Source organism: Serpula lacrymans (genome assembly GCF_000218685.1).
Source record: "Serpula lacrymans var. lacrymans S7.9 unplaced genomic scaffold SERLAscaffold_4, whole genome shotgun sequence".
Taxonomy (NCBI): domain Eukaryota; kingdom Fungi; phylum Basidiomycota; class Agaricomycetes; order Boletales; family Serpulaceae; genus Serpula; species Serpula lacrymans.
In genome coordinates, this window is record NW_006763293.1 from 353269 (window position 1) to 376793 (window position 23525).

The 23525-nt window shown below is 47.5% G+C and overlaps 8 protein-coding genes across 8 annotated transcripts; 2 read left to right on the forward strand and 6 right to left on the reverse strand.

The window, feature by feature from the left end:
* Positions 1–2553: 2553 nt before the first annotated feature.
* On the reverse strand, positions 2554–5195 carry SERLADRAFT_446375 (uncharacterized protein; the record flags this gene model as incomplete). Its single annotated transcript, XM_007315179.1, has 6 exons — positions 2554–3074; positions 3139–3869; positions 3925–4010; positions 4066–4320; positions 4382–4626; positions 4865–5195. The coding sequence occupies 6 exons, from the start codon at positions 4950–4952 to the stop codon at positions 2770–2772; spliced, it is 1710 nt and encodes a 569-aa protein (XP_007315241.1).
* A 146-nt stretch (positions 5196–5341) lies between these two features.
* On the reverse strand, positions 5342–6592 carry SERLADRAFT_460069 (uncharacterized protein; the record flags this gene model as incomplete). Its single annotated transcript, XM_007315180.1, has 4 exons — positions 5342–5763; positions 5840–6030; positions 6084–6267; positions 6331–6592. The coding sequence occupies 3 exons, from the start codon at positions 6528–6530 to the stop codon at positions 5872–5874; spliced, it is 543 nt and encodes a 180-aa protein (XP_007315242.1).
* Positions 6593–6667: 75 nt separating this feature from the next.
* Positions 6668–8340, reverse strand: SERLADRAFT_460072 (uncharacterized protein; the record flags this gene model as incomplete). Its single annotated transcript, XM_007315181.1, has 4 exons — positions 6668–7213; positions 7277–7717; positions 7769–8015; positions 8071–8340. 4 exons carry the CDS (start codon positions 8221–8223, stop codon positions 6798–6800), a joined length of 1257 nt encoding a protein of 418 aa, XP_007315243.1.
* A 200-nt stretch (positions 8341–8540) lies between these two features.
* Positions 8541–10656, reverse strand: SERLADRAFT_360026 (uncharacterized protein; the record flags this gene model as incomplete). Its single annotated transcript, XM_007315182.1, has 10 exons — positions 8541–8766; positions 8824–8989; positions 9053–9144; positions 9205–9290; positions 9346–9459; positions 9514–9583; positions 9634–9702; positions 9768–10116; positions 10172–10294; positions 10368–10656. 8 exons carry the CDS (start codon positions 9955–9957, stop codon positions 8651–8653), a joined length of 903 nt encoding a protein of 300 aa, XP_007315244.1.
* A 1680-nt stretch (positions 10657–12336) lies between these two features.
* Positions 12337–13673, forward strand: SERLADRAFT_434923 (uncharacterized protein; the record flags this gene model as incomplete). Its single annotated transcript, XM_007315183.1, has 5 exons — positions 12337–12366; positions 12414–12480; positions 12535–12672; positions 12726–13164; positions 13226–13673. The coding sequence occupies 5 exons, from the start codon at positions 12337–12339 to the stop codon at positions 13671–13673; spliced, it is 1122 nt and encodes a 373-aa protein (XP_007315245.1).
* A 385-nt stretch (positions 13674–14058) lies between these two features.
* On the reverse strand, positions 14059–15719 carry SERLADRAFT_460074 (uncharacterized protein; the record flags this gene model as incomplete). Its single annotated transcript, XM_007315184.1, has 8 exons — positions 14059–14371; positions 14444–14609; positions 14666–14757; positions 14814–14899; positions 14960–15073; positions 15128–15197; positions 15251–15319; positions 15379–15719. The coding sequence occupies 8 exons, from the start codon at positions 15560–15562 to the stop codon at positions 14262–14264; spliced, it is 891 nt and encodes a 296-aa protein (XP_007315246.1).
* A 748-nt stretch (positions 15720–16467) lies between these two features.
* On the reverse strand, positions 16468–17888 carry SERLADRAFT_460075 (uncharacterized protein; the record flags this gene model as incomplete). The annotated part of the gene is made up of 6 exons (XM_007315185.1): positions 16468–16579; positions 16632–16907; positions 16954–17123; positions 17180–17470; positions 17523–17601; positions 17654–17888. The coding sequence occupies 6 exons, from the start codon at positions 17742–17744 to the stop codon at positions 16533–16535; spliced, it is 954 nt and encodes a 317-aa protein (XP_007315247.1).
* Positions 17889–19974: 2086 nt separating this feature from the next.
* On the forward strand, positions 19975–21045 carry SERLADRAFT_360031 (uncharacterized protein; the record flags this gene model as incomplete). Its single annotated transcript, XM_007315186.1, has 5 exons — positions 19975–20220; positions 20311–20488; positions 20564–20581; positions 20655–20738; positions 20817–21045. The coding sequence occupies 5 exons, from the start codon at positions 20136–20138 to the stop codon at positions 21043–21045; spliced, it is 594 nt and encodes a 197-aa protein (XP_007315248.1).
* Between the last annotated feature and the right edge of the window lie 2480 nt (positions 21046–23525).

Genomic DNA, 23525 nt, shown 5'->3' on the forward strand with positions numbered 1-23525 from the left:
GAGCTGCGATTGTCTACCCATTGTGCAAGCTCGCTGAGCGATAGACTTGCTTCATCGGCACCATAGTATGGGTTGGGGTCGACGTGTGCGACCTTAAATCCTGCTTTAGCGATAGCACTGAAGATGATTTCAGCACGCTGTTGAGGAGATCGAGTCAGCAGAGCTCACGCGGCGACGATGGACTCCGTCAGACCAGTACCAAAGACTATAACATCAAAGTCTTCTTCCATCTGGTTAAATAACGATTTGCAGAATGTAGCAACAATAAAGACCTTGCGTATGAGTAAGGTCAGGATTGTCAGTGAGCAAGCCCAAGGGAGAACGAACCTAAGGTTAGGGCTTGGCTCATTTACTTGCCCTAAAGCATGAAAGTGCCGGACCTTCCCAAAAATTTCGATTCAAGGCTCGCTGTTCTCCTTGCACCCAAGTACTTCACCATGGCAAAATCAGACAAGAAGGTAGACAAAAAATCCACAAAGGAGAAAAAGGTAGCAGCACCGGAGAAGAAGTCCCCTGCAAAGGACAAGAAATCCCCCGCAAAGCCTGTGCCCATATCTTCTAAGGAGATTTTAGCAAAGGCTGCTGTGTGTCCTATTTTCATAGCGTTATCTTGGATACATGCTCATCTTATCTCAATAGAAACTCTCGAAAGGAAAGCAACCTCTTAAAATTACCAAAAAAGATGAGTCCGATTCAGAGTCCTCCGAGGACGAGAAAAAGAAGAAATCTACCAAGGCAAACGGCAAGGTGTGTAGTTTATACTATTTATCTTCCCATGCATTGACAACGGTATTACCCCTTGTGACCAAAGGCAAAAGCCAAGGTAACCAAAAAGGACTCTAGCGATGAGTCTTCAGACTCGGATTCCGAAGACGAACAACCTACCAAGGCCAAGGTAAGGAATCATTTCATCTCTCAAGCTACTCGACTGACATTCGATTTCTTTTCTTCTAGAAAGCAGCTTCTTCTGACGAAAGTGATGATAGTTCCTCTGATGATGAGAAACCTGTCGCTCAAAAACCTTCTTCTTCCTCTTCTTCCTCTGATTCAGAAGATGAATCATCATCCGATGAAAAACCAAAGGCTGCTCAAATAAAACCTCAAGCCAAAGCCGCCGCATCCTCGTCAGACGACAGTTCCTCGGACGAAGAAGTTGCTGCAAAACCCACCCCCGCCAAGAAGGCACCATCACCAAAAAAGAAGCCAGTGCAAAAGGATGAGAGTTCATCGGATGACGATAGCTCTGATGAAGAAGTCACCAAAGCGGCAGCACCACCAAAAAAAGCTGCGAAGAAGGCTTCATCCGACTCCTCGTCTGAAGACTCTTCAGACGAAGCTGAACCAGCACCCAAAAAACCTACTGCTGAAGATTCATCTAGCGATGACTCGTCTGACGACTCAGATGGTGATGCCAAGATGGCTGATGCACCTGCTGTCAAGGCTGCCGCAGGTAAGTGATAATCATTAACTGCTGAATACCTCCATTCACACAACAATGTAGGTAACAAACGTAAGGCTGACGATGATGACGCCACGCCTCCCAAAAAGGCCAAGCTGGCAAATGGCAGTGCTGCTGCTGTCCCAGCAGAGTCGTCTGAGGAAACAAAAAGTGTTTTCGTTGGTAAACTCTCATGGAATGTTGACAACGACTGGCTGGGTCAGGAGTTTGCTTCGTGCGGTGAGGTTGTTTCTGCAACAGTTCAAATGGATCGTAATACCGGCAAGTCTCGAGGCTTCGGTTATGTTCACTTTGCCACGACGGAAGCCGTGGACGCTGCTCTTGCTATGGACGGCAAAGAAATCGACGGTCGACCTGTCAAAGTCGACAAAAGCTACCCCCCTGACAAATCGGCCAGCCGTGAAAAGCGTGCCAAAACCTTTGGCGATGCGCCCAGTGCACCATCATCCGTACTTTTCGTTGGTAACCTCAGCTTCAACGTTGGCGAGGATGCACTTTGGGAAACCTTTGGAGAGCAAGGTGATGTGAAGAGCGTACGTGTACCTACGGACCGCGAATCGGGACGGCCCAAGGGCTTCGCCTATGTTGAGTTCAGCGATATCGAGACTGCCAAGAAAGCCTTCGAGACACTACAAGGCTATGATCTGGATGGTCGTAATTTACGACTAGACTTCTCTCAGCCGAGAGACGATAGTGGTGGAGGAGGTGGTCGTGGCGGAAGAGGCGGAGGCCGTGGTGGAGTAAGTTATCTTAGGCTCGAGTATATGACATTTTACTTATCAGAACATTTCCAGTTCGGTGGAGGCCGTGGCGGAGGTCGTGGTGGTGGTGGCGGTGGGTTCGGTGATCGTGGATGGGGTGGTCGCGGTGGTGGTGGTGGTCGAGGCGGTGGACGTGGTTTTGATAGGGGCGGTCGTGGTGGTGGACGGGGTCGCGGTGGACCTCGTACAGGAGGTATAACCTCGTTCGAGGGTCAAAAGATAACGTTTTGATGGGCTGTCAGTTTGACGCTATTACTACGCATCACCGGGTACATATATGTCCGTATCTAGTGTTGTCCTTACAGTACCTCTTGCCTGAGTTCATGTTAGTGTATCGACGTGCTATCATTATCTTTGTCATATTCTTGAGCCCGAGAGTATAACCATTGTAGGTGTAAGTGACGACGACATAGAACGATTGAAGTAATGGGAGAACACTATTATGCTATTGATTGTAGAGTACGAGAGAAAATGGTATCGATATCCGAGAAATATATATAGTAAGAGAAAAACAGAAACGGTAGAATGTCCATTCACATCACACATCATTCAGCCCAACTTTCCTTCATGAATTGCCTTGCGTATCGGATTTTGACTGGCTGGCATGGCTCCTGTTTTTTCGAGTCGATCAAATAGAGTAAACAGCTTCTCGACTTCACGTTCTTTTTCTTCTTCTGTCATTTGGATCGGTGTTGACTGTCGCTCAACAGTACCCGTGATGGGATTTATGGCGGCTCCACCCGACGCCATATTCGTCGTACTCGAAGAACTACCTTGAGGCGCATTGACGATACCCTTGTGGAACAAGAATCCCGCTACATTCCCATAACCAAAGTGGGAGGAAAGCGTAGTTGCTGCAAGGCCAACAAGAAGAACATGAGATGAGTAGTCCAACTGCATGAACAAGGAATGACTTGCCATCCGAATCACACATAGCGAACAACATTTCTCCCACAGCATCCTTCAAGCGTGCGTGATAGACACTTCCTAGGAGACGGAGACATCGCCCAAGCATATCGGAGCGGCCTTCGAGTGGGCGTGTCCGGTCCAGATCCGAAGGAACCAGCCATTCTCTGAGTCTCGTCCTAACACCCTCGTCTGCCAAACAGAAGCGAGTTAGGAGAAGCACAAGAGGACTCATTAGGTCGTCCAGTGAATTCTCCCCCTCCTTCTTACACAGCTCCCGTACCGATGCGTGATCGGTATCAACGTTGCCTGGCAGGAAGTAGTTCAAGGAAACATCCAGGAGGTCATATGCATGCAAGACGGTATCCATGGCTGGCGAGGATGGCATAGGAGACGATGATCGTGACAGAGATCGGCGTCCTGCAGCCAGTACAGAGGAGAGTGCCCTATCTAAAGCACCGACTTTCGTTTCCTTGGTAGGCGACTCGCATCTATTTGAAGTGCCTGGTAACTGGAACTTGTTGGATCCGACGGGAGATGAATTACTAGAGGTAGACGGAGAAGACTTTGAATTGGTTGAAGACTGAGAATTGGACGAGTATTTTCCGAACCAGACATTGCGAAGAGACGGCGAGAGGGGTATAGTGATAAGAGAATGAATAGCGTGGGTCAACGGCGAAGTAAGAGGGTTTGGAGAAGTGAGTGGAAGAGAATTGAAAACCCGAAGAAGAGGAGGAAGGACCCTGCGTACGATACGTCGATGAAAGATCCTTTATGGCAAAAACATAATCTACGCACCCATCCAATTTTTGACTCCAGAAATCACCCATAACTTTTTGAGAATCGGTGTCACTTGTCGGATTTTGCGACTCACACTCTACAGTCTATCATATAAGAAGTCAGTATGTCATTGACGTTCGCAGATATAGCAGGGCAGACCTTGGGGTAGTGAACCAATAAGTTGAAGGTGAACTTCAACAAATCAGTCATTGCTTCGCGAGACATCTTCGCTCCAAATAAAATACTGTTCAAAAGTACATCGATTTTGGTTCCTATAATGTCGATAATTGTTCCATTTCCGGGCCGCTTGGTCTCAACTAGATCTTGAATGAACTTCGCAGACGACGAGGCTGATGCCGTGCATAGGAACAAAATGCGAGATGCGAGGAATAATTCCTCAGCTCCTGAAGACCTCTACATTCAGGGAACAGGGAAATTAGTAAGGGCAGGATATCAGATAACAGAAAGCATCTACTTCGAGCATTTCAACAGAAGCTTCTCCCCCACCAATATCCTTACTAATCCAAGTAACTCGGGAACTTTCGCTTAGAAGCAACGTATTTGCGATACATTTGAGTGCTTCATTTGACGAATTCGGGTTACTTCGGAGGGTTGTGGCAATGGCGAGGAGAGCAGAGAGGTTCTGTGGGAGTGAGATTACTCGTGATCCAGCAGGGGTTCTGCCCATCATCTTGACCGCGAGAAGGGCAGGGGCAGCATCTATAGAAAGAATACAAAAATGCCAGTCCATCGGCACATATCTCGTGAGAAGAAGGCAAAAATGAACACACCATCCTTTGATAGTCTGCCTGTAGCATTGTCGACGACACATTTCTTGATGTCGTCTAGCAATGCTTGTATTAACGTCGAACTTGACGTAGTATCGAGGGTTGGAGGGGCTGTGGTGGTATATATTTCGTGAGAATGCAAGGGTGGGGCTCTGTAGATCGTGACCTACCGTCTGCGATAGCACGTAGTGCATCGGATACAGATGACCTCGGAGAATTGGGCGTTAAGTTGGTATAGGTTTTCAAGAGCTGAGACATGTGTTCCAGCACAGATGCTACTCAGACTTTCGAGTGAAAGGGTACAAGGGAGCCGAATCCAACGTGGAGCAACAAGAGACCGTAGTTGGATTGATCGTAGCCTGTCGCAGACGAGGAGAATAGAGAAACAGGTCAGAATACACGTTTCTTGTGAATATCGATATCGGTTTTGTACAGGATTATGAATGAGCGACTGTGAAGCCGTTCAAGGATAGTAGCAAGCTTGTAACTTAACAGGAAGCCGCAAACAAAGCCCGCCTGAGCTTTCTTATAAAAATTCGCTTCATTCCGGCTGTCGGGCCCGCTTTTATATTATGAGTGGTACAGCAACCACCGGTTCTACAGCACAAATTGACGGTAGCAGAAAATCCTAGTTACGATTGAAATAAATCATCTATCATTGGGGCGGACACTTGTTCGGATCGAAAAGATGCAATTACAAGAGATATGGTAAAAACACGGAGAGGTGCAATATAAATTATGACTATTACACGCCGCAAGTCTCACGAAGGGCTCCCTGGCGCTCACATCCACAAACCAGTGTTTCCGACAATGCACTTACATATCTGATAATCTCCGTCAATATACAACGCTCCCTCACCTGCGAACCAACCGCCGCCATGTTAAGCTTCTTCGACTTGGGATCAATCACCGCCATCGACATAGGTGAACGCGAGCATATGCCAATTGCGAGCCAAATAACAGTCGTATTTCAGCTGAATCGATGTGGATACGACGTATATCTCCATTTAGGTGGCCGCAGACCTGATGCTGACTATATCAAACGTTCGCGAAAAATCCCCTTGTCAACCTGATCCAGTCAAAAAGAGGCCCAGGTTTGTCAACTGATGATCCCAACGTCAAAGCGATAAATTCAATACACGTACCAGTTTGAGCGCTGGTTATTAGGCTGATATGATTAGCTGTCGCGATGGACTGCTTCCAAAGAGGAGCCATCGAGAGATGAAGTTCCTGGTTGTGCTGCAAGGTTGGCAGATGGTAGTTGCCTTGACTGGAGGTGCTCTTGTACTTCAGGGAAGCTCTGCGCCAAAGCCTCGTCCAGAGCCTTGCGATATGACTAGGATGCCGTTATAGGATCAGTTGAATCATACGAAGAGAGATCTCACTCACGTCAATCGCAGCGATTTTACCATTCATGAATTGATTTTCCGTAGCCGCTCTTTCTAGTCTTTCCTTTGTGAGATGCATTGGATTCCGTGCATTATCTATATCAGTCAGAACTTGAAACGGGATCATCGTATTGATGTGTTGTGCCATATCATCAATGGTTGAAAGGTGGCTAATGACTTCGTTGCTAGAGTTCATTCAAAGGACAAGGTCAGAACAGCGCTGCTGAAACAGATGGATCAGAACATACACCCGAAGCCCAACTTGCTTTGCCCCTCCTATTTTATCTCTCTCTTTCGTAGAATCATTGATAACGGTCGTTCCAAGGTTATACAAAGCATTGGCCAACCCGAGTAATTCAAGCTCCAAGTCTCCCTGTACCCCAGATGGAGGAGGGGACTGAGATGACCGTGGCGAGTCAGGAGCACGCGTGGGCGTTGAGGGCGTCATCCTAGCAACGCAATACTAAAGGGTGCCCTTTGTTTCACGCTGGTGTTGCTAAAGGTTGTAATGGAGATCTTGAGCGCTCGGGGGATGTGGCCCACAAGATTCTTGATTTCTCAGGCTCCAGTGCGGGGAAACCATCTCGGACTCGGACCGGAAGTCGATCACTGGTACTGCAACGTACTGCAACATACATCCATCTACTGTACAACGTACAAGACTTTCTACTTTACTACTTCGCAACACGAATAATAAAAAATAAAAAAAGGTCCTCTAGTTTTTCACATCCACAAAGGCACGATAAAGATTGAGTGTGCCCTTACTCGCGAACGACACCTCCACACCCGCCGCCAAAAAGAAAACGTTACCCGTGGAGAGCTGCAGTGATTTCCCTCCTTCCCAACTCACTGTTCCTTCACCTTCTGTCACTATAGCAACAGATGGTCCGTCTATAGCTGCGTGAGTTTCCTCCTTCCCGTCTTGTAAATTCAACCGGAGGACAGAAAACTCGGGGATAGGTGGGTCGTACAGCAAGGTAGCACCTCCGTATTTCGCGGGTTGTACCATATGTTTCGTGGGAGGCGATGCGTTGTAGGTCAGACCTGACACAAGGTTAGGTATATCCTTTGGCTTAGGAGTAAGACCAGCTCGAATAACATTATCCGAGTTCGCCATGCATTCCATTATATCTGGGAAACTTTCCATTTTAGTATTCTCGGATCAATATAAAGCTGGGGAAAAAAGACACCTACCACCAGACACATAGGCATGAGGTTCCCCTGCGCCAAGGAACATGGCCTCGCCAGGGCTTAAAGTCACATAGTTGAGCAAGAAGGCACAGAAAATCCCGATGTCGCCTGGATACTGCTCATTCAATATCAAAACCAGCTCTTTAACGCCCTTCTCGGTTTCTTTCTCCTCGCCGGCTTGGTAACGTGTAACCAGCTTAATTATTTCTTCCTTGACCTGGTTGACATCGGCAGACATGAATGCTGAGAATAAATCCCTGAGAGGGCCTTTGCTGTCAAGCGTCGAAGAGGAGGCGAGAAACTGGTTGACGATGGCATTCGGGATGAGAGAAGCAAACTCGGGGGTCGACACCAAATACGCGGCGATCTGTTCGACGGGCAAGAAACCACACAATGCCTGGAATGGGGTAAGAGCTATGGCCATCTCGGGCTTATGGTTCGGATCTGAAGGAGTCGATTCAGAACGTATGGATGTGCAAGATCAACTGTTAGTACCTGTATAAACATTGGGCTGTTCTGCGTGTAACTGTTCTGCAGTCTTCTTGTCCGGATGGGTTTGTATGCTCAACGCTTTTCTGATAGCCAAGACTTTGAACAGGAAGGGTAAATTGCCGTCCTTAATACCGAACTGCTTCGATACTCGATCGCCGATGAGCTCTGGGTGAGCAGCCAAGTACGCCGCCAATATCTCGCCCGATTCAGCTACTCGAGACGGCGATTTGGGGTGAGTGCCCATCCATAACTATACTTGGTCACCCATCAGAAAACGATTTTTGTTGATCAAGCACATCACTTACCTCGGCATACGGTGCTGATTCCTTCAATGTAAAATCAGGTATCCCAGCCCCGGAAGCATATTGGGCAACTTTGGAGGAATTGCCTAGTTTTCCCCAGTCATAACCTTGTGTGGTGGGGGCGATGCGGAAGAGGGGTTCGACTGCTGCGGCCATCGCGAAAGAACTTGCTTTGTTGCGCAATGGATAAATAAGAGAGGGATACTGATACAGCGTACAGATCCTGGCTATGACTCTCACTCGGCGATCATGATAAGTATGACCCACAGACACGTGGGAATCCGAAAGCACTTCCGCTCCCGGATGCACAGGCAGCAGTCCCTACACACGTGCGACCATTCTGAAGGCTGGAACGTTGAAAGTTGAAAGTTGTACCGCTGGGATCTCTGCGAACCATCAGCCGACTCAACCACGAGGACTGTAGATCTCGAGCATCTCATCACAGCCATAGCACTTACTCACAACACCGTTTCAGCGAGCCAAAAACCCAATAGTATAACATACCCATTAGTATTCCGAACCATGATATATGCCCAAGAGATATAAATTATGTATCCCCAAAAAAACACCCTAAGTAAAAACCTCAGCTTGAACAGCCCATCGTGACAGGCCCATAAGGTCCGTCATGATTAGTCAAATCGCCCTCTAAGACGGTAGGAACAGCGCCGACTGAGCACAGCGTGCTGGGGTTATCTTGCCCTGTAACGCACAGTCGTGAGCACATTGGTTGAAAGAATAGAGGAGATATAGACGAACCGGGACAAGCATCCCATTGGGTAGAGTTTTCAATGTGGTCCTCACCCGATGGGTGGACGAAGCCCAAAAACATTCCAGGGAGAGTCGGGATAGGGTCTTTCTCGTTGGTTACGTGTGTGAGTTGGAGGTTCGCATCAACGTAGTTTGCGAACGCTTGATTTCCGACCTGTGGATACCGATCAGAGAAGGTTCCTTGATTTCAGATAGAAGAAAGGGGGCTGAGACATACTCGAGGTAGCCCATAACCGACGGTCTTGAATTGAGTGCCCGCAGGAAGGTGAAGTGGGAGATAAACTGAATCAAGAAGGGTAATAGCGGCACCTGGGGAGAAGGGGCCTTATTGATACAGGCGAATCTTAGAGATACAACAAAAGTACTCACCCAAGGAGTGGCCTACTAGCGTTACACTGTTGGCGCTATGGTTTGACATGGCGCTTTGAACAGCAGCTAGTACATCAGTAGCAGTGCTGTTGATGTGGATCATGTCAGAGAAGGCGTGGAAAGTGATGATCAGATGCTTACCTGGCTTGGGCATCTTTGAAGCCACTATGGACCTGGATATCTGAGCTGATACCAGGGAAAAGTGTGGAATCCAAATTCGATAGGAAGAAATCTCCATCAGTGACGAGAGGCAGGCTGTCCTGTGCATGAGAAGGGTGATACACAAATCAACTATGCTTCTACACTTACATTTCAGTGGGAACTGTACCCTGATGAGAGACGATGACAGTATTGAGAGTTGGATCATAGCCCACGAACCCTGATAATCAAGCTAAGTAAAAATTATCGAGATCAAGTCTGTGAGCTTACAAAACTGTACAGAGTCACCATTACCACCAGAAGCGACGGGCATGAAACCAGGATTTGCTTGACAGTTCGCTGTCACCACAGAATACAAGTCAGGGCTCGTGGGGGAGGAAGATATCACCTAACTCGATACTTACCTCCACAATCCCATGCCAAAGTGGTAGCTGGTGTGCAATAGCCAGCACTTGCGAAAAAGGTATATGGAGTGAACGTGCTAATTTGTGAAGCCGTCAAGGTCGTGATGCTTTGTCTTGCGAAATGAATGGGGGATGCCTGAACGGCGCTAGCGCCAAGGAGGACTGCAACAAATAGAAATATAGACGACATCCTAGTGAACTAGAGTGGAATGCACCAGGAATTCCAACAAAAGATGGTGGATTTTGACTCAGATGTCTCGCCTTTATATCTGACGAGAACTAGTAGCTACGTCACGAAAATAGGTCGCCGACCTCCAACCTATTCATCTTCGAAAGTGATCGCCTAGAGCTGTGTCACATACATCCATCAGTTCACGGGGAAGTATACACTGCTACTAGCTCACATGAACAGCCATTATGATTATGGTGGATAGGATTGAATAGATTGACACATAGTTACTGTGGGAATATAGATTTTCTTTTCAGTGATGCTCTGCAGAATCAGAAGCTGGAAGGGAAAAGCAAGGCTTGATACCGAATCAACATCAAAAGCGTTGTCACTATCTCGACTCGTTGGCAGGGTTCATGCTGTAAACTCACCATTGTCGGTGTGAAGTTCCCCTGATGGGACCCACATCCATTGGCTGTCTACTTATACTCCTTCAAGTTATTCGCCATAACTACACGCCGTTGAACCAGAGAGACGTCGGATATCTCGGCACGTAGTGATTCTTTCGGTGCAAAACCAGGTATCCCACAGTGTCCTAAAATTTGGACCAGTAACTGATTGTTCACACTTGACCGACGTAATATGGGCGTTTCCTGGAGCATATAGCTAGGCTATGACAGTAGTAGAATACATAAACTGAGGAACCAAGGGAAGTACCATCCGAATGGGGGATGATCGTAAAACCACACAAGTCCCAAGAAGGACTAACTATTTGCTATTGTTTATATCTACACGCAAATGTCACTCTCGCTACTTTTCCCGCTACCGTGTATACAGTCATTCGAGTGACATATGTAATGGTTTATTTCCTTAAGATGTTGTGTTTACTGTAAGCTTGATTGCTACTGTATACAGGGCTCCCGCATCATTTATGCGTCACCAGGATAATGAACCGTTATTTGTACAGTGTCCGATTCGTGTATAACCCCTGTTACTGGCTATTTCGCAGATTTACTCCCGTGCATGCGATTCAAGGAGAAAGAGTAAGCGTATGCGATGTTCTGAGTGCTACCACTTATCAGTGACATTGCAAGGCTACTGATATGCAGATTGAATGTGCTTCACTCGGGCTTGATCGACCTGAGATCTCAGTGACCTGTTCTAGTCTCCTCTAGGCAGTCCAAAAGATTCCGAGGAGGGCCGTCGTTTCCTTCTCTACCGAGGTCCTAGTGGAGATTATACCAGCCGACGCTCTATTGTTATATATCATGGCCAGACACAGCGCACAGGTCGTGATTATCAACTGTCTTGGTTCTTCGCTGACATTTTGCTGATTTAGGTCCTGCGAAGGTCAACGTCCAACTTCACCCTGCAGCTTCAAATGAGCGTGCTACAGCAATTATGAAATGATATCAAGTACAGTTGTTTCAATGAATATACTGCAGTACGCATGTCTGACGTTCAGACTTTTTTTAGTATCGACCACAATATGCTGAGAGAAAATCGAACGATATTGCTTCCGCTCAATCCAACAATCCACAGAACCGTTAGAAAATCACCCAGTCCAGGTCCAGTTGGCTCGGTGACATGTAATAAGAATGTGTAGTCTTATCGTTTCTTTCTATGGTATCTGGGCACATGCATGAGTCCGAACGTGCTTTTCTTGTAAACTGAAAATTAAAACACGAATGATGAGTTGTGGTCACTTGGCTAAGCTAAGAAGCACTAACCCGCTATCACTCTCCTAGCTCTTGCTTCCTCTTACGGTCATCAAATTTTAGGGGGTTTGTACTATTATTTATATATGCAAGAATATCATAATCTGATCGTTTCTCCTTTGCAAAGATTTCGATACCCGAGGGCGAACATGAATCGATATCAAGACGTCGCCATCCTTCGATGTACCATCTTACAGAAGATTCACAGAATTCATTTAAAGGCCTCAAGTGGCGACAGTATCAACAAGAAAACTCCCTTCCATAATCTCTATTAATGTCCAGCAAGGCTTCCAGCACAAATCATGCCTTTTCTGTGTTTGGATTCCTGGGATCTATATCAATGATTATCCTACTGCCAATGCATTTTCGAGGTACATTTACTCAGAATTCTCTGCAGGTTTAAGTAATCATCTGTCCATCAGCCAAGAACATCAGTTTATGTTTATACATTGTCTGGACCAGCATCTGCTGTCTCGTTTACAGCGTGAATTCTGTCGTGTGGGATGACAATGTAGAGAACTGGGCACCAGTTTGGTGTGACATTTGTCAGTGCGCAACCATTTTTCATACATTGTTCTTATTAGTTATCGCTATTATAGCGTCTCGCCTACTCACTGCTAGTACAGCTGGAAACCAAATGGGTCTACTATTCATCAGTCGTCGCTTGTATCGGATTATCAACATGACGGCTGTAAACCAAAGTAGTCACCAGGTAATCATATTAGCTCTTTGATGATAATTATAACTCATGGATATCAGATCCGACGCGACATAATCATAGAGCTGTCCTTAGGCATTGGCCTCCCTCTACTACTTTTACTCTTCCGTATGCTAAAACTATCCTTTATCGCTAACTCACTAACCAATTCTTCTCAAATAGAGTATATTGTCGAGTTTGAAAGGTTTATCATTGTCGAGAACATGGGTTGCTTCCCTGCCACACTCATCACACCACCCGCATTCCCACTTGTTATCATATGGTCAGCCGTCTTCGCATTAGTGACTGCTTTATATGCTGGTTTGTATCTCGAGGCTGCCATTTGTATTATGGGTACTGACGGTTAGCGATAGGTTTTGCCATCCATGCTACTTTAAAACGGAAAGCTTACAAAAGGGAAGTTATGCAATCTGATCAGCACCTCAAAGTCAGTCACTATTGGCGACTTTTGGCATTTAGTGGTATTGGCATCATATGTTCTGTCTCGGTTGGTTTAACCACCACCATCTATATTGCCATCCTCCAGCCGTCGGAAATAACACCTTACTCATGGAACTCTGTGCATTCTAATTTGTCTCAAATTTTACAATATCCTGTATCCGAGTGGGCATCTAGTTCCATAACAGATTTCTGGCTTGAATCCAACCGCTGGTTCCCCGTATTCTATGCCCTGACATTCTTTGCGTTTCTCGGATTTACAAAGGATGCTAGACAAAGTTATCGCCTTTCTTGCCTTTGGGTTATTCGATGCATGGGTTTCCGTCCACCTGTTCAAGAATCTTCAGACGCTAGGTTCGTAAAATATCACATCATAATTTGTCTATTTGAAGTACTCACACATCTCTACCTCCAGAAAACCGTCTCTTCCGGCACATCACGTACTACGCAGACATGCTTCGCGTCCACCCGTTGTGTCTGAGACCCCTGTTGGTTCTCTCCGCTTCATATCTTATATCACATCCAGCCAAGTCGTCGGGTCCATCACTCAATCGTCGCATGTTCGACGACTGTCCTTGCCAACTTTCTCATCCAGCCTGTCTATTGGGCAGCCTTGGCGCAGTCACGCAGGTGAACTGAGTGGTGGTTCGTTCACTCTCTCTCCAAATGGAGAGACCGTTGGATCCATAGGTCGGGAGCTAGCTCGGTCTGCTGACCACAATGAACAGGGAGGAACCTCACTGTCAGGGATAACAGAACCGGCCCCTGTCCTGGTAGCTTCGGTTGTTTTGCGCCGTGGTTCCTCCGAGTTGAATTCGACTATCCCTGTTCCCATCCAGGCACCGACGACGTCCATCGTTTAGATCCCGTTGGGTGAAACGACACAAGGTGGACATGCATTTAGGAAAAATGATCTCCCGATAACAGATGTCAAAATTACATTGACTTCAAATATAGTATATCATCTCAGCAACTGAACCATTTTCGTTATATCTTCCTCCATATGTTGTTGCGCAACTGTTTAACTGAAACGTTTCTTATAACAGATAAAATAGTTATTTACTTTTTGGATCTCGAACTAGCACTGGAGCAAAAACCGCATGTTCTTGTCTCGATGGCCTGGCAAAGGGCAACTATGTAAAACACATCCTCAACTGGTCTGAGCTTATTGAAAATGCGAGAATCCGAAGTAACCATGTTACAGCCTTCCGAGAATCTGAAATATGCTGATCACCCATGATATCCTCTACAGCACTACCTTGTGGGACGCGAGGTGCCATTTGTAGATATTTCAAATCATATTGTTATCCCCTAACAATAAATCATTGGCCTCTAGAAATAAAGCAGTAATTCCTCGAAAATTTGCATCATGACGCATAGATTCCAAATGTACTCAAAGATCAGATAGAGTGTGGTATCTCAAAGTCAAAACGAAACACAATTCAAATCCCTCAGCAGCCCATCTCGACGCCATTATAAGGTCCATCGTGATCCGTCTCATCTCCATCCCAGATATAAGGAACGTCCCCAACGATGCACTGTGTGCTTGGGTTATCTTGGCCTGTGACACACCCACCAAATCAAACATGAGCACGCCGTGTCAACCAAACGAAAAGAAAGGTATCGAACTAACCGGGACAAGCAGCCCATTCACCAGAGTCCTCAATATGGACCTCACCCGCTGGGTGAACAAAGCCCAAGAACATACCCGGGCAAATCGGGATTGGGTCTTCTTCGTTGTTAACGTGGGTGAGGTGAAGGTTTGCATCAACGTAGTTTGCGAATGCTTGGTTTCCAACCTGTAGGATATTGATCAGAAAAAACAGCTTTTTTATTGCAAGGAACTGAAACATACTCGAGGAAGTCCGTATCCAAAGGTTTGGAATGTGGTTCCAGAAGGGAGCCACAGTGGGAGATACACAGAGTCAAGGAGAGAGATGGCAGCACCTGAAGATAAGAAGTTGTATATCTCCACGAATCATGAAAAGACATAATGTGCTTACCCAAAGAGTGGCCGACAATGGTAACGGTAGTAGTGCTATACGTTGACATGGCGCTTTCGACGGCAGCTAGTACATCAGTAGCAGTACTATTGATGCGAATCGCGTCAGATGCAGAATAAAGAGTACCGTGGTAGTAGTACGGTTACCTGGCCTGTTCATTTTTAAAGCCATCGTGAACCTCGATATCTGAACTGATACCAGGGAAAAGTGTAGTATCCAAGTTCGTCAGGAAGAAATCTCCATCTGTGACGAGAGGCAGGCTGTTGCACACGTTAGCAAAACCATATGCAAGGAAAAGTTACTTCCAAACTTACATCTCGGACGTATTAGTACCTTGGTGAGAGACAATGACAGTGTCAAGGTTTGGGTCGTAACCCACAAACCCTACGAGCCAAAAGTCAACATGCAGATCCTTGGAGTATAGCCCAACCACTCACAGTACTGCACAGAATCACCATTTCCACCAGATGCAACGGGTTTGAAGTCGGGATTGGCGTCACAGTTTGCTATCGATTACAGGGTCAGTTCTCAGAGAAAACATCTTGGTTTGCAACTCGACACGTACCGCCGCAATTCCATGCGAGGGTGGTAGCCGCAGTGCAATAGCCGGTGCTTGCGTACCAGGTATACGGTGTGAACACGTCGATCTGTGAAGTGGTCAAAGCAGTGATGCTTTGCCTTGCGACATGATACGGAGTTGCTTGAACGGCAGCGATGCCAAGGAGTGCAGCAGCGAGGATCGACGACATCCTAGTGAACAGAGTGAGATGCACCACGACTTCAATTAAGACTGGTCTCAGCTCAGAGTCTCGCTTTTATAGAATCTGACAGAGAAGCATGATAGTGTCATCGAAAAATAGACCACATCTTCCACATTTACGAGTGATGCATCGAAGGATATCCATCAAATTATTGAGGGGCAATACAAGGTACCAGTTCACATGAGCGGTCATGGAATGAATGGGTGCATATGGTCACTGCGGGAATGCGATGCGTGACCGACTTCTGTAGCCTTTCAGCAGAGTTATTCGGGTTCAAAATTCGTAACGTCAAATAAAAGTTGGAGAGCCAGCGTCAAAAGGTATTCTTGTGTGGGATACCATCGTGGCCCATGTGAAACTGTTTAGGGTCCCTCTCCTGTTTCCTTCGTGAGATTCGAGTCCTACAGTATCGACAGTATCATGATGAATCTGACTCGCCCAGGTCCAGCTGAACGGTAGCAGTATAAGCTAGAGAGTTTGTTTGTTTTGGGAACATCGCTTAGCTGACCAATAAGATGCGGTTATGGTCCGTCTTTGTTTATCACTTTCGTAACCTGCGAACGTGCTAATGCATATAAGTACTGTAGCGATCTGCACCGGTTGCGAACAACGGTTTGACAATATCATCGCATAATACTTGTGGTTTCGTGGACACGAAAAGCAGCTCAGGCTAACCCCAGACGTCGGGTTGGTGTAATGCAAAGTACGTATATCCTTTGACATCGATTGTCCAACTTGTCGATAACGACGTGTATGCTCGGATTGTGGATGTATATTCTGGAAATGTTATTGACGGTAACATCAAAATAGACATGGACCGTTTGCTTTCAATCACTGTCCGCCTAGTACATCAGATATTCTGCACATTCTAGTATGAGTGGTAACATTAGCACACTTATCATTACAAAGCTACAATACATTTACGATTGCACAACTATTAATACAGCATTGCGTATGGTCAAAGTCCTTCGAATGTGATTCTAGGAACCGCCAACATGCATTCCATCTGGAGGTCAAGTTGAATAGTCGTCTATCACCGCATTAGATGATCACTTACTATTGACATGCATACAGGCTCCAGTCATGACATTGGAGTCCGCGGACGCAAGGAAGACAAAGGCCGGTCCAAGCTCAGCAGGTTGAGCTGCACGCCCATGAAGGGCAACACCGACACCAAATTCCTCCATCTCTTCGGCAGAGCGACTTGCTGGCTGCAAAGGGGTCATCACAGGCCCAGGAGCAACAGCGTTCACGCGAATGCCTTGAGGCGCGAGGTGCATAGCGAGAGATCGCGTAAAGGTGAGAATGGCACCTTTTGTGGTACTATAATCGACTAGTAATGGAGTTAGCACCACGACAAATGCCAAAAAAAAACTTACCAAGATTAGGAGCCCCCGCGTAGGCAACCACTGAAGTCGTATTGATGATAGCCGAACCCCGTTTCAGGTGTGGTAGAGCAAATTTCGTAACTGCGAACATCTGGATGATATTGGATTCGAAAGTACTCCGTACATTCTTGAGGTCGATGTCGACGAAATTCGGGCATATGCTGAAAAGATAATGTCAGCCATATTCTGCATTCCAGACCGAGGAAACAAAAATTACATTTGCTTGGAGGCGTTGTTGACCAGAATATTCAGAGTGCCGAATTTCTGCATGTGCGAATCCACCAGCTTCTTGCAATCAGCCTCATGCTGCAAGTTTAGCGAGACGACATTGATCTCAATGCCACCCCCGTCCTTTCTCATCGCATTCGCTGCGTGCTTTGCATCTTCCTCTTCTTCCGGGAGATGAGAAATAGTTATGCCCTTGGCACCCTCGCGCGCAAACATTATTGCAGTGGCACGACCAATGCCACTATCACCGCCAGTAATGATAGCGTATTTGCCTTGCAATCTGAATAGTAAATGTAAGCGCATACATGAAGCAAAAAACATGACGAACTCACTTGCCGCTACCGACATAATCTTTCAAGTGGGGCTTTCCATCATTGTCCCAAACTTCTTGCCTGATAAACTCCACTCCGGCTGGGATATAATCTCACAAAAAGCCACGTGCAAGTTTGTTGTATAAACTCACGTTTCATGTACTTATCTAGACCTGGCTGGTCTTGCGTTTGTTTTTCGGGGACTGCAACATCGTAAGCGGTGACAATATCTTTTGCGGACATGGCTGAATGATGAATATTTTGGACGATGATATATGAGAGGGAGCGTTTGAGGAATTGACGAAGAGGATCCAAAGGATTTATATATGAAACGCGTCCTCTCCTAAGGCTCGAATGATCATAGATGACGATCTGGATGATGACGTCGGGAATGGCATAACTAGAACGAGTCGATCATCAAGAGGAGCAACTCGATCATGACGATGACTAAGGCCAAGTGACCACAACTCTGAAGTACTCAGGGTTAGCGGAGCCTTCCGAACTACCACCTTGCCTTCAAGTTCCATACTGCATAAGACACTTGCCGTTATATGCTGATGCTGATGCCAACATCATAAGAGCAACACCAAAATGTATAGTTTGACCTCTAATGCCTCAGTAACTCAGTTCTCTACTGCCTGTATTTTTTGCAATGTTTTCCTTTATGTCTTTGGCGACCTCCTGGGCAGCATCTGTTTCCACTTTCCACCTCCATCTACATCATCGCTCCCAAGGGGGTGATGGTAAATTGTGGTTCTGGTCCTGAACCCTGTGTAGTTGCTGGAGGGCAGTTAAAGTCATCGTGGGATGAACTGGCCTGAACTGGTGAGTAGACCATCACTATCAACGTGTTCAACAGTTTCAGTTGAATTTGGCTGATGTTGCGAATTTGCTTTGGCCGTCTCCAAGGTGGTAGGTGAATGGGTAAGATTAAGCTGTCAGCCAAGCTACCTTTGGATAGCCTTGATTGTGTATTGGGTGATTAGGTTGATTTTCCAAGAACGTGAACAACACGGATGAGTTTTTTTGGTAAGTGAACCGAGGTCGGCGAAGAGATTTATTGACTATATTACAGTTTCTAGGTATAACTTCTACGTACCGCTCAGCCAGAAGGGAGTCGTCTCACTACTACTTACAATATTATAGGGCGGGATTAGAAGGTGTACTTCAGCGAGGAAATTGTTAACGTCCTCGCGAACACCAAATGTTGCATGCACATTCACACGAAGCACTGTCTACATTGTGAAAATACTCCTCGAATAAGATCGCTAACTCCACTTTAACTTGATGCGGTATTTCAACATGTTGCCAGTGAACCTTTTTCTGGCAAGATATTCCTAAAGGGCGTCTCTGACGTTGAAAAACCAGCTTAAAGATCAAACATCATCGTGGGCAAGTTGTCCCTAAAGGAAACGCTGAAGACTTATGGATTTCGTGCCGGCGGTCACGGTGTCTATTTGCATCCGCTGCACATGTCAATGATGCGTCAGTATCGGTAACTTCGACTGTTAGTTTGCATAAACATGATCATGCACCTTTTCCGAGTCAGCCCCACTATGGCGCTCGTACTTGTATAAAAATATACTGTAGCCGCAGATCTTGCTGATATCCCTTTCCTTCTCCACCTACTAGCATCATTCGAAGTCTGTCATCTGGGAAAGCGAATGGTTTGATTCCTCCACGTCCTTGATCAACAATGTCCCAGACAGAGTCCTCCTCTCTACCCTTAAATGTTCTCCGAGCTTGTAAGCCGTCGTATTCACCGTGTTCGGCTTTTGCTGACTCCAATTTATGATATCTTCCTCTCGTACCACTTTCGACGATGATAGTGGATATTGGAAAGCAGTCACGAGCAGGTGCACTGGGTCTTTTGATATACGAGCGCTGTATGTCTCTTTCGCATGAGTATGGCTGATCTGATAGCGCTAACGATTTTCTCCGCTAGTCATAATGATACACACTGAGGTATATAACTAATACAAACTCAACGTAGATTCTTAATATAACCTCAACTTCAGTATGGCGTTATGTGGTCCAGAAAGCGTACTTGGATTCATTACTTGTATATTTTTGTAAGTCCCTGGTAGTGGTAAAAATATATCTAACGCTAATCTATCTATCGTCTCCGCAGAACGGCTGGTTCGCGCTCATCTGGCTCACCTTTGATATAAGTATGTGTCCATCTGCCCATCTCTTAACACGACTTATGGCCTGCTTGTCGCAGTCCCATTAACCCCCAGCGGCGTCGTCTCTTCTAAAGTAAGCGCTTGTTTTACACCATTTTACAGATACTGATCCCCGCAGATGTTAGATCTGTCGTCAATTCTGATATAGTGGCAGAACTTTAATGCTTTCCGTTCGAACCTAGATGTGTGATCTATCTCATGTTTGACGACATTGTGTGAGTACGCTTGCTTCTCATCATGACCAATAACTTGAAATAAGCAGAACCCTTATTACCACCGTCACCGTCCAATGTGAGCGAATTTTTATATCAAAATTTCAGAATATATCTAAGCTTGATGTACATGTTCAGTAATCCTACAAGCACGGGTATGTTCAATTCCTCTTGGCTGCGATTTTCGTCCTGACAAAGGCTTTGAGGTATGGGCAATATACGAAAGGAGCTCCAAAATGCTGGTGCTCCTTGCCGTCATGAGCGGCGTCGAGGTCGCCATCATGGCCACTCTCGTTGGCATCACGATATCCCGCATCGAAAGTACGTCCCTATCCTTTCCTTCATCCATGCACATCGCGGTTCACAATCACTACGACTGTGGATATCGAATTAATTATTGCTGATAAACAGTGCTTCCCGTCGTGTCCACTGCAACTGGGTGTTACTACTCAGGCGTCCTCCCTCTCTCCGCCCTCTTCTGGACCCCCGTACTCGTGGTAGAGCCCCTGCTGTTAGGGTTCGTCCTCTTCAAAGCCGCGCGCACTCTGTATGCGCGGGGCACCATCTTCACTGCCCTCGCCAGAGAAAGGTGAGTGACTCGATGTGAAGCATACGATAACCCCGGACAATCTCACGATCTCACAATTTTTTTTTTGGTATCCAGCTTGCTGTACTTTTTAGCGTGAGTTCTTCTTATTCCTCGTTCCTCGTTCTTGACTCGTCATCCGACCGTTGTCAACGCCAATCCCTCCCAGCATATTCGCCCAACTTCTCATTGCCACCATCATATGGGCCCGGTTCCCCACGTATCTCAACGTCGTCATGCCGTACGTCTCGCCCACCCCTTCCTATACTCCTCATCCTAACCATCCACTTAACCACCCTCCACATCACACACCGCATCCAACGCCTCCCAGCTGGTCAGCCGCCCTCCCCTCCCTCCTCGGGAACCGCCTCCTCATCAACATGCGCCAACGCTTCCTCTCTGAGCGCTCAGACACACACACGAATGACATCGAGCTCGCCTCCATCGTCTTCTCGCGCTTCCCTTTTCTTTCCTCCCGCGCACCGGGGGCTCATACGGCTCATACGGCTCATACGGCTCAGCCTGACGCTGCTGCACCCGACGATCCTCGACGGGACTAGCCCTGCCTGAGCCTGCGCCGACCGCTGGACGGTGGGTCGTCAGTCACTTGATACCCTGGTTATCTGAGTGAATATACACATACCGGACGGATGGATGGATGGACTGATGACGATATGTATTCTTTCTTTGGGTTTCAAGGGGCCATCTCCATCTCTATTTCGTTGTATCATGATCGACGTACTTCACACGACTAATGAGCTTTACTATAGTATACCCTATCATGCATCACGTCTCCACCATAGCATACCAACTACAGCATATGTCATCCCCCACTTCAACAGTACTCTACATATGCGTATTCGCTAGTATCTGATAATTACAGTACGCTCTCTCTTAATGCTCAGCGCTCAACCTCATGCTCAAGCTCGCAAAAACGCCCCCGTTTCTCCGTCCTGCTGGGCTATACACTGTAGAATACGGAATACGGGACAGGATAGGATAAGGACATGGGATGGATGTGTTCACGTATGCGACAGCCGTCGCTCTCCGCTTTTAACACTTGCTCGGGCACCTTTGGATGCCGGTATTCAGAAACGGGGTTCCCCCCCAATGGGCCCGCACCCGCCAGGGGAGAGGGGGCTGGATGCGGAGGATCCGAGAACGAGAGCCAGAGCCAGAGCTCAACAATGATGCCATCTGTGTATAATTAGATAATTTGGGAGGTTGAGCGCGGTGGAAACAAGAGCCAGAGCCAGAGCCAGAGCCATACGATGATGCTATCGGCATGTATAATTGGACGACTTGGGGGGGTTGAGCGCGGTAAAGGAAGAAGGGCAGGGAGGGGGACGGGCCGTGCCTGGGTCCTCGCGGGACGACGATAGACGATAGACGATCATGGCATAGTAGCCAACATGTCAATGGGATGAGAATACTCGGAATAGAATAGGAGGGGTAGCGACAACGTCAGACGCTCAAAAATAACCGCGACGGAGGGACATATCCGTACCCTGGGACCGGACTTTCCGTGTTTTCTCTGCTGCGTCTGTGTTCAAGGTTTCTGAATTCCGTGGTGTCATTTTGTGTTTAGGTTAGGCGGTGAGAAGGAAGAGCTTGGGCCAGTGCTTGTTGGCGCTGTTAAGAAAAGAGGTGAGTGATGCAGAGAGTGACTTGAAGTGCACGATTCTGTCAGAAGGACCATACGGAGGAGAGGGTGCTTGGGCGGGAGCGAAGGAGGGCGCGATGATGGCAATGGATGAAGCAATTATAGAGCGCACGGATGATGCCGGTGGGTGGGCCTGTGAGTGGGATGGACAGTTTAGCCAGTCGACGAGGACACTGAAGGGAGACTAAGCCGAACCGAGTTGGCTCGGAATTGACTCCGCATTGCAATTTAGCATTGCTGCTGTTGATCTTCATCTCAGATCGCGAACCGAGTCGACCCTCCCAGTGCCGGTCCGACTGATTTGCCCATGCCAGCATCGTGTCCCCTCCTCACCTACACCCCCTCTCCGCTATCTTCCCCTCCTCCGGGAGAACCCTTCCAGCCTCTCAGAAAATAACATGCACAGCTGCCTGTGCTCTGCCATGCCATGCCATCATTGTCATGCCATCCAGCACGCCCCCCTGCGAAGAGCCGGTGACCGCGGCACGGACCGGCAAGTTTCGAGGGGGAAGAGAGAGAAGAGAGAGACGTCCTTGGGTCCTCTTTTCGTGCACGTGTTTCTCTGATGGATTTATACAGCCTCTTTCGATTCCTCTTCTTATCATATATAACACCCCCGCCCGCCTTCTTGTCTTCTTGTCTTCCCCTCACCCTCCAATATACAATCTACCTATGAGTCTCTCCGTAGATGACCTCGTCGCTTCCCTCTCCGGAAGTCATATCGGCCAAGAGGCAATAGACCTCGCTGCGTTACAGGTATGTCTCCACACTCACAATCTCTCCATCTCTTCATGTCCTCTCACCCGTACTCTTCAAAAGGCACAGCTCGCTCAGACCCTCTTCGCACACCAGCTTTCCTCCGCCTCCCCCCACATCCACACCGTAAACACCCCACGACGCGACCCCGTCTTTGCACAGCCCTGCAACACCCCCACAGGTCGCACCCCCTCCTCTTCATTCAGCTGGCCCGCCTCCGCATTCGCTGACTCAGCAGCCCGCAGACGCAGCTCTAGCATCGTCGCCGGCCGCTCTCGTTCCCGCCGCACGAGCGTCGACGAGGGCCGATGCGACCTCGACGAGATGGACGAGGAGCGTATGGTGGAAGACATACTCATGCCCCCCTCCCCCAAATCGCCCTCCCTCTCCACCTACTCCATGTCCTACCAACCCCTCCCCATATCCGTCTCCTCCCCCTACTCGTCCTCCTTTGCCGGCGACTCGTCGTTCACGAGCACAGACCCGTTTTACATCGCCCAAGTCCAGGCTGCTAACAATAGCTTTAGCCCGGCGCAGAGTGCCGGTTCGTTCTTTGCGCATGCTGGCTGTCCTGCTGCGCATTCGCCGTTTGGGGGACATCATCATGCTCAGCGATGGGAT